We start from the raw sequence: 10,260 nt of genomic DNA, 5'->3' as shown, positions 1-10,260 counted from the left end.
GCTCCCTACAGTAAGTGAGTGGAATTCACTATAGTAAATATATCACTATTATAATTGCAATGCATATCTGTGCATGTACATTTGTTGCATTTTCATAATTTCGTACCTGCTCACCAAACAACACCTGAAACAGATGTTTGGTGGGGAGCGTGAGAAACAAACAGAAGCCATTCTCCTTTTAAGCAGACAGTGTACCATCAGAATGTTTTTGAAATTGCTATTTCAAGGTAAAAAAGTTGCTTTAAGTCATACCTATATGTAAAAGTGTGTATATTGTGATGGCTCCTAAATGCCTTCTTTTTATTTGTCTGTTTTGTGTGGAATAAAACAGGGCCATTAAAATCAGTTCAAATGGAGCTGTTTTATTTAAGCATTTAAGCAAAATAAACATGAAACTGATGCCAAAGTGATAATGAAGATTGGGCAGTAATTCTCACTTGGTAGGTCTGCTATTTGTTAACAAATCAGATGCTCAAACAGTAACACACTCGACTGCATACACACAACAAACAGCACACAGATATTTCTGTGGTCACACTCTTACAAATGTGCATGCACTCTCTCTCTCTCTCTCCCTCACACACGAATGACAACAGCTTCCAGCTGGATTTTATCCTTTTTTGCTACCCTTTGACTTTTAAGCACTTCGTGTGCGGCATGTTCGTATGCATACATTCATGTACTATATATCAAGTCCAAACACAGTCAAAAATATGTTTGCACATTGATCTGCTTCAGAGCCATCGCTGACCTTGAGCTCTATAAGTTCTATAGTCCAGATCACTACTTAGAATAGCAGATGAAAACAAACCTGTTCCGCAGTTAGGACTGAAATCACCTCCCTTTTCTTAATTTAATGTCTATGTCTAGATATTAGGATCTGCATCTCCCTGTTTTTTAGTACTAGCTTGCATCCAAGCTTTGACTCCCTCATCTGATCAGCTTAATCGGTACTCTGGAAAAATTCTGACTGAAAACAATTCTGATGTGAAGCACCTGTTTTTTTTTGGGGGGGGGGGGGGGGGGGGGGTTCTTTGTTTCTTGGCAACGCTTGCATATTTCCTTAAAAAGGAGAGAAAGGGATAGAGGAAAAAATGGGATGGGGGTTTGAATGAGGGGGGACTGAGTCTGGTTTGTCTCAGAGGCACTGGATGACTAACACTGCAAGAATGATTCCATACTTCCCTCCAGTTACAAGCACACAAACGAAAAACTACTTACTCCACTTCATCAAGATCCCGCTGAACAACTCTGCTACAGGATAACCTATACATGATCACATTTCAATACTGTTTTGTTAACGCATAAGCTGTTTTTGGAAGCCCATTTGTACTACATGAAAATAAAAGTAAAACTTAAAAATCATAATTATGACATAAATCAAAATTATGAGATATTAAATTGTAATTATGAGATTAAAAGTCCAAAATATGAGATACTAAGCTATAACCATGAGATAAAAAGCTGAAATTACGACATAAATATGTAATGTTAAGATATTAAAGTCGTAATTTGCAAAAAACTTTCAAAATTATGAGATAAAAATGTAATTAACAATGTTGAAGAATTATGAGGAAAAGTAAATTATGACATCATAATTGTGACATGAAAATCTTGTGACATCTGTTAAAATTAGGAAACAAAAAGTCAACTGACATGAAAGTCAAATTTGTCATAAGAACAGTTATTACAGAAGTAGAATTTCTAACATGAATAATCAAAACTATGAGATATATATAAACTTTAAAGAACATAAAACTTTAAAATGATAAAATAATTATGACATAAAAAGTCTAAATGATGAGATAAATTATGAGACATAAAACAATTGTGAGATTAAGTAATAATTATGACAAACTTTTTCAAACTCAACTGTCATAATTATTGTCGTAATATTTTTTATTCTTAATCTCATAATTATGGCTTATGTCATAATTATGATTTACCAAAGCATGATTGTTTTCTTATGTGGTGAAAATGGGCTTCCAAAAAACTCCATTAGTCATTAAATGGAAAATTGGACTCATTCTGTAATTCTAAAGAGCTCACAATAACTCTTTCTTCTGAAATTTGATATTCCTGCTTGTGTATAACTAAAAAAATGTAAAGGTTAAATTAGAAAAAAATCATGTGAGCAACTGATGAATGATGTTGTGAGAAACCCTCAGAATATGTGTACGTGTTATCGGTCCTCTCATCACAAAATCATGGAGCCCTGTGTTTGACTCCTTTGAAATCTTGGAATTAGCAGCAGAACCAATCTCCTTTCAAACAAAACCACAGGTTTAGAAAAAGAATATTTTAGTGCACCCGTGCTGACTGTGCAGATCTGCTTTTAATAAAACCAAGGCATAGCAGCCCACTCATAGTTTACAATGACATTTAGCTTAAGATAACATTTAGTCTGCTTTTTAAAACCAGATATGTGATATTGCAATCGGCATATGGCGCGATTCATGATAATTCCAAGTTTTAGTCAGCATAACATGTTACGTAATGTACCCTCGTTCTCCCTAACGATTCGTGCTGGACAGACCTTCAGAACAGTGAATCCCTTTGAGAACATGGGCTTGCCCTCAACGGGGAAAGATGACCTCAATGGGAAAATAGAGTAAAACATATTCATAGAATATTCCTTATTTAAATGTACAGTGTGTTGACAGTTCCACTGAGTCATCTACTTGTGTATTGTAAATACAGTGTGGTCTGTTAGACGGTTGGGCTGCGCTCACATCCTGGCCAGGTTAAACAGAGGAGAGAATTTGTAAACCGTCATTTGATGAGGCGTTTTAACCAATGTCTTGGCTGGTGCAGGTGCAGATCTGAACAAGACATATTCATTAGCCTACTCATTTGCTCTTGTTTGTCTATAGGACCGGATGATTTTTAGTTGTGACCTTTAATTAGTCTTTGGAGAATCAAAGGGAGTCGGTGCAAACATTTACATTTCTCAGCGGGTGGGTGGCCTTTGGTATTGACAGTGACCAATGCACAACTTCTCAAAGTGGAGAAAAAGACTATTGTCCTGCTCAAACATAACGACTGCTGACTTTAACTGTATCTAATGGGACTGTGTCGTCAAAATAGTTGTGCAATTTTTTTGGTTCTCTTTACATTAACAAGTGCAAATTTTCATTAAATTGGCTATGGGAAGTGAAATTGGGAAATGGTTCTAAAAGTACTTTTCCTATTCATTTTTTCCCATTCAAAGTTTCAAAAGTGTGTCAAGAGTAATAAGCTATATGAACTAAACCAACCCGCAAAAAGGTGAAAATCAACATTACAAACATATAATTGAAGTAAAAATATTTGAAAATGTTTAAAATAATAATAATAATAAAGTACAAGACTGTATCGTGACTTAAATTAAGGAAAGAACCACAATCCCAAGAAGCATTGTGAATGACAATGAAATTAAAAATGATGGAGAAATACAGAATGATTGATTTAAAGATTAAATAATGCAGAAACAACATATTCTGTTTATTGCAAAATATGCAAATATTAAATATTGAAGTAGCTTGAGAACAACGGACTCTATTACATCATTCACATTGCTTCATTGAAATAGACACTAAACAGTTCTTTTAGTGCAATTTTCTTTTTCTCTGATTCTTGGAGATTTTGTTTTTGGCAGAATCATGGCTAATGTAGTTTATCACAAGAAATTCTGGTTTTAAACATGATCATTATAAAATTCATTTAAAATAATGCAGACAGACAGCTTCAACAAAAACATATTCCATCCATTAACCACGTTGTAGTTGTAGCACAAAGTTTATCTGAAAATGATTGATACACATTGATACACTCAAAATACACTTTTTAAATAGTATTATTATTATTATTCATAGTATTTCAATATCAACTCTCGTTCATGTTTGCTTCTTCAGTTCAAATTGAGGAACTGAGTCGGAATTTACAAAGCATTCTCATTTGTTTTTCTGGGATTCACCTTTGCTTAATAAGTAAGAGATGCATTTCCACGAATTACAGTTATTCCATGAATTGCATCTTAATCAAACTATTTATTTATGTTGTCAAAATTGAGTACTTTCAAGTCAGCTAATGAGATGCTGCCTTGATTCTTTCATTAATCAGGATGGCTGATTTTCCAGGGAAAAGTTCAGTTCGTTAAATGATTAATTCGATCACATTGTAGTGACTCCATTATGTTAGTGAGGATCCATGCTTATAATAATATGAAGTGTTTTGATTCAAGTGCCCCCCCCCCCCCCCTTCCTATAATTTAAGACTGTGACTCAGCTTCTCCTACGAGCTGTAACAAGATTGCGTGTGTTTAACCGTGGTTTTGGTATCCCGCTCCTGCGGTTGACTATTGGTCGGAGTTTGTTTAAACTAAACTAAACTCCCACGATGGAGCTCTCACAGCTCTCATTGCTCAAGCAAATTACAGTGCATTGTGGGATAACCCTGCTGCGCCATTCAAGCCAATTCTTTCCTTCCCCTCTCCCACCATTTTTTATCCCTGTCTCTGATCTGATCTCATCCTCCCTATCTCTACTCCTTCCGTCTTCTCCCCATGTGTGCAAACCCATTTCTTTGAACTAAACTTAAACAAAACAGTTTCAATTTCCTCCAATATATTTATTTAATCAGTATTTCTGCCCATTTTGTTTTCACTCTATATCATAGCTCCCTTCATAACTTTTTTTTCTGCAGGCGACTTGCATCCTTTAACCGAGATATTTCTGTGACCACATGCCTCCAAATGTTGGCCCTCAGTGCTCAAAGCCAGCTGGGAGTCATTATCTGGGCATGTTGTACCAAACCTCTCCACCTCCTCTTCAAAACCCCTCCCACACCTCCATACACCCCGTTTCCATGACCACAGTGCTGTTCTGTGGGATTTCAAGTGAAGTGAATTTGGAAAATGGGTTTGGCATGTATGTGGTGCTCCAGGCATGATTTGGCAGAATGTACTTCTAGCATACTATTGAATTTATATTATTGGGAAGCTCCTAAAGCAAACTTGTTGTACCACTTCCAGTATGAAACAGACTGTAACGCAAAATCTGGCAAGATAAAGAATTGAATATGTTGAAATCAGTCAAAAGGCTCAATGTCTTTGTGTTCTGAAACTGCTGAATATCTGAAGGTTTGTAGACAATAAACAGCAGACCTGGTTTACTTAAATATCCAGGCTCCTGCTGAGTTAAGAAGAAATCGTAAAATCAGAGACTGAATTTGCCAAATGAGTGGGGGAAAAAAGTTAAATTTGAATAAGGTTTGGATGTTTTAGCAGCTGCAGCTTTTATTCCGAGTAAAGCTCCAACTGGGAAAGTTTTTCTGGAAAGCAAGGGGTACATTATTTGAAGCAACAAAATAGAAAAAAGAAATCAAAGCTAGATTTTATTTTCCCCTGGTGAAATAATATTGAAACCATACTGTTCAAAAATTTGGGGTTACTAGAATTTTTAATGTTTATGAACGTGTCCTACTTTTTTTTTTTAAATCAAAAATACAGTAGTAGTCTTCCTGCACAATATGATTTTTACCCAATCAGATGCTTTGTATAATTACAAAATAAAATGCCATCATAATCAATCCCTTTATGTGCCCTAAACCTCCTGTTTTAATAGGAAATATATAAACACAGGAAACAAAAAGCAATTTATGGCATCTTTAAGAACTCCTGAGTTCACATGTCCACATAATCTATGACAGGGTTTGAGGTTTGGCTTACTGAAAAAAAGGGACTAACTAAGTAAATCTCTCCATTCCTATCAAACCAAATTATAGAAAATAAAGTTGAGATGGTCTCATGCTGTGAAATATCACAATATGGGAGCAACGTTGCTCTGAGTCTTGCTGTCTAGAGGAGCATGCAAGTAGTATGGTCCTTTTTGTAAATTCAAAGATGTGGTCACTACAAGGAAACACCAGAAGCAACAATATCATTCATTATCGGTTAATGGCTGATGTGGTTGCAGGCTCCTGAGAGTTAAGAAAGGAAACAGATGCCATGCAAAACCTCAATAGATGAGGGCAAGATTAGACCGCTGCTACTGAATCCCTTACCGGAGATGACCTTGCAGTTTAACAAGCTCTTGCTGAGAAGGTGTCAACAGTAGCTGCACATCATGTGGAGCACAGGGTCTTGACATGGTGTTTCTGTGAGATATATTAGAAGCAGAGGCCACCTGCTATCAAGGAATAATTTTTCATTTTCATTCAGTCTGCTGTTGTTGTTTTTTTTGTGCAGGAGTCTTATTTAGCATAATTTCACAAATCTAAAATCAGACCATTCTGTTTTTGCTTTAAATCCTGAAATTATAATCTAATTCAATTCAAAAACAACTGTTCAGGCCACTGCTTTCTATTTGAATATATTTTAAAATGTAATTTATTCCTGTGATCAAAGTTGAATTTTCAGCATCATCACCCCAGTCTTCAGTGTCACATTATCCTTCAGGAATCATTCTAATATGCTGATTTACTGCTCAAGAAACATTTATTACTATTATCATTCTTATTATCAATATTTAAAACAAATGAGTATTTTTTTTCAGGATTCTTTGATGAATAGAAAGAACCAAAGATCAGCATTTATCTGAAATAAAATGGGGGGGGGGGGGGTTATAGAAATGAATACTTTAATTTAGCAAGAATGCTAAATTAAAAAACAGTTATTTTAACTAGTAAAAATATTTTAAAATGTTACTGTTTTTACTGTACTTTGGATCAAATAAAAAAAAAATCTTACTGTTCAAAAACTTTCGACTGGTAGTGTAGCACTACTGTCTGTTCGAAATAAAGAAAGAAAGAAAGAAAGAAAGAAAGAAAGAAAGAAAGAAAGAAAGAAAGAAAGAAAGAAAGAAAGAATGCATTTCCTGTTGTACCGAACTCATATCGAGCCATGACCCCACAATCACGCTACATACCAAACCGTGATGTACCATTAGCCTAGTACAGATACAATCCAAAACGGTAACAAATTCTGACTAAAAACAAACCAGACCTCTCATAGACGTGTATGAATATGTTTATTACCTTAACCATCAACAGAAGCTAACGATCTGCTAAAGGTAGTGTATATGGATGGATGGAGCGCCAGACATTAAGCTATGCTTGCCAATGCAAATGTTAAGTGTTCTGTTTACTTGAAAGGAATCCAGTGAGACTATTAATTTAATGTATCACAGTTGTTCGTCAATGTCTTTTCTAGGAGAAAAATAACATTAATGAGAAATCATTCAATGGCTAAAACGAATCCATATGTGATCTGTTTACAGCTAAAGTGAATCACACCATAGCTTCCTCTTCATGCTTTCTCACCTTGGGGTTTTAAACTGAACCAGGAGTTTACTTCATTCACCAATCTCATTCACCTGGCTCTTAAAAGAGAAGAGAAATGAATGGAAAAGTTAAGTAGGTCTGCAATGAATGAATGAATGAATGAATGAAGATAATAATATATATACAACATTTTTCTTTTTTTAGAAACTAATATTGGATGTAATGATCAGCAAAGAACACCATAGACATTTATAATGTTAACAAATATTTCTATTTCAAATAAATACTGTTCTTTCAAACCTTCAATTCATCAAAACGTCCTGAAAAAACTGTTACTCCCACAAATTAGCATAGTAAATGATTTCCGAAGGTTCATATGACACTGAAGACAAGAGTAGTGATGCTGGAAATTCAGCTTTGCATCACAGGAATAAATTATATATTAAGATGTAATAAATAATTATTAAAATTGTAACACTACAATATTTCACAATATTGCTGTTTTTGCTGTACTTTTTACTGATTGAATAAATCCAGCCTTTCTTGCTAACCGCAAATATAGCTTATATACAGTCTGAATGTAGTGTCAAATATGTTAAATTCTACATATGTTTTCCCTCTCACCAAAACAGAAGAATGTATCCTGAAGTCTAGCAAGTGTGTCTTTGTTCTGTTTCCTGTCTCTCCTCTAACTAGTAATTGAGTGGATACGTTTAAATGGCCTTGTCAGATGAAATCAGTTCTTTGGGGTGAGGAAAGCATGTTGCATAGCAAAACCACAGGCAGATCTCTAATGACATGTTGCATGTTGTCAGAGGTTTGTGGTTGTGGATGTTTTCCATTTGGAGACTTGGCATTATATACATTGCCGTTAGTATTGTACAAATGTATAGATAATCCTATTCACTGTTCAACAAGTGAACAAGCGGTGCTCTTCCTTTCCAGAATTTATTCCCTATGGGATAAACAGAATATCTCATGTCAATATCCAAAGGGACAAAAATGGAGAATACAAAAATTACTTGATTTATTGTTGCATATTCCTTCCTATATTTAATCATATTTAATCACTTTACTTAAGGAGTTTTAAGGGGAAAAAAGCTTATAAACTGCAAAACTGAAATAACTTGTTTCAAGTTGAACCATATTTCTTTTATCACTGTTCTTTTTGGCATTCATTGGCTTAAGTAAAAATGTAAAATGTACAGTAGCCAAAAATTGATGAAAGACAGTAAATACTTCAGAATATTTGTGGCGTATGCAAGGAGATACATTAAGGAAAAATTCACAACATTCTCATTTAACAACTAAACTGACACTAATTGTTCACAGCATCTTTTGGTGTGTTGTGGAATGCAGATGTTTTTCAAGTCAGACACATGACAGAGGCCTTAGAGGTGGGGTGTAGCATCCTTTATTTCAAATACCTTTACAATAGCCCTGAGGCTGGTCTCAAATGCATTTCTGACATGAGAAGCCTATTGGTAAACACTTTGGATAAAGGCATAAAGAACAATTTAGAAGAAACCTGCATTTGAATAACTAAAGGAGCTAGTGTAGTGTTTACATTGGTAGCACCAAATTTATATTCAAGTTTTATTTTTAATGCTAACAAATACGTTTACCACAGACTAATGCAAATAAAGAATTGCTAGGACTTGGTTGCAAGCAGGGTCCAAAATATTTCCTTTTCAATTTCCAGGTATATTTGAGAGTATATACAAACATATATTGGCGAAGATAGATAGATAGATAGATAGATAGACAGACAGACAGACAGACAGACAGACAGACAGACAGACTGACTGACTGACTGACTGACTGACTGACTGATTTGACTAACTTGATTGATTGATTGATTGATTGATTGATTGATAAGAATGTGTTCATTTTGGACCCTGGTTGCAAGATTGTTTTTTAAATGCATTTTAAAGAGTCTAAGTCTGCATCATCAAAGAGAGATGACATCAGAGATTTCAGCTCCTTACCACTGAAAAAAAAAAAAAAATTGTGCCCTCAACAGTGGATATATCATTTAATGCTAATTTCATGGACAACTTAATACAGTCATATAGTCATAAAGCTCTAGAACCTACTCCAACATTGACGTAATCTGTGAAACGACTTGATTAATCCCTTTACTTACAAAGAAATGTGACAAAAATATTTTTTAAGAATTCTGACACAATCATTTACTGTCCTTTATGAAATGTAAGAGACTATGAAAAACCTTTTAATTTCAGATATATCATTCACACGAAAAACAGACAAAAACAATCAAAGCTTGTGCTATACTACCGCCCACCCCCTTTATTCCTGATCCCCTCCTGCTATCCAATCACCCACTCGACTTCAGGGAAATCTTGCGGGATACAGTTTGGTAAAAGACCCCAGTGACCAATAAGCGGTAGTCGGATACTTTGAAAAGGTGTTGGTAGGCGTATGTATTGTCATATGGCCGTCCTCGGCTCACCAAAGTGCGCAGGTGCACCTCGTTTACCTGGTTGCCCGCAGCCAGCACGTACAGCTCAATGCCCGCGTTGCTCACCTGCTCCACGGCTTTTTCGATCTGGATGTTGTTGACGCCTTGGGAACGACCATCCGAAAACACCAGCAGCTTCTTCTTCCTCGTCCTGCCACCCCTGAAGCGCTCAATGGCGAAGTTGAGAGCATTTGTTACCTGTGTACCTGCATTCTGGAACTTTGCTTCTGCGATTTGAGCAACCACCTGGGTGGTGTTTGAGGAAAATTCGGCCTCTAAGTTGGCATTGTTACTGTACTGGCCAACGCCAACCCGGACCTGGAAGCCTCCTCTTTCTGCTGACAAAAAGCGCTTAGCTAGCAATTGTGCGAACTCCTTGGTCATCTCAAAGTTCTTGGAGCCCACGCTGGCCGAGCTGTCCATCATGATGAGGACATCGGTGTTGTCATTAAATGAAACTGGACAAAGGGAAGAAGGTGTAACCGTTATTATCTCATAGTCAAAACAGTGACAATTGG

At 35.8% G+C, this 10,260-nt stretch overlaps 1 protein-coding gene across 1 annotated transcript in view; it reads right to left on the bottom strand.

Moving 5' to 3' along the window:
• Positions 1-8,653: 8,653 nt before the first annotated feature.
• Positions 8,654-10,260, bottom strand: part of LOC306854870 (collagen alpha-1(VI) chain-like) — a 38,585-nt gene continuing 36,978 nt past the window's right edge. The window contains exon 35 of the mRNA XM_079393150.1: positions 8,654-10,200. Coding sequence (XP_079249276.1) covers positions 9,599-10,200 — 602 coding nt within the window. The 3' untranslated portion in view covers positions 8,654-9,598. The remainder of the gene's footprint in view (positions 10,201-10,260) is intronic.

The sequence above is a fragment of the Barbus barbus genome, assembly GCF_936440315.1.
Source record: "Barbus barbus genome assembly, chromosome: 35".
Lineage (NCBI taxonomy): Eukaryota > Metazoa > Chordata > Actinopteri > Cypriniformes > Cyprinidae > Barbus > Barbus barbus.
Note: the sequence above shows the minus strand (reverse complement) of the source record. Positions and strands in the feature narration are given on the sequence as shown.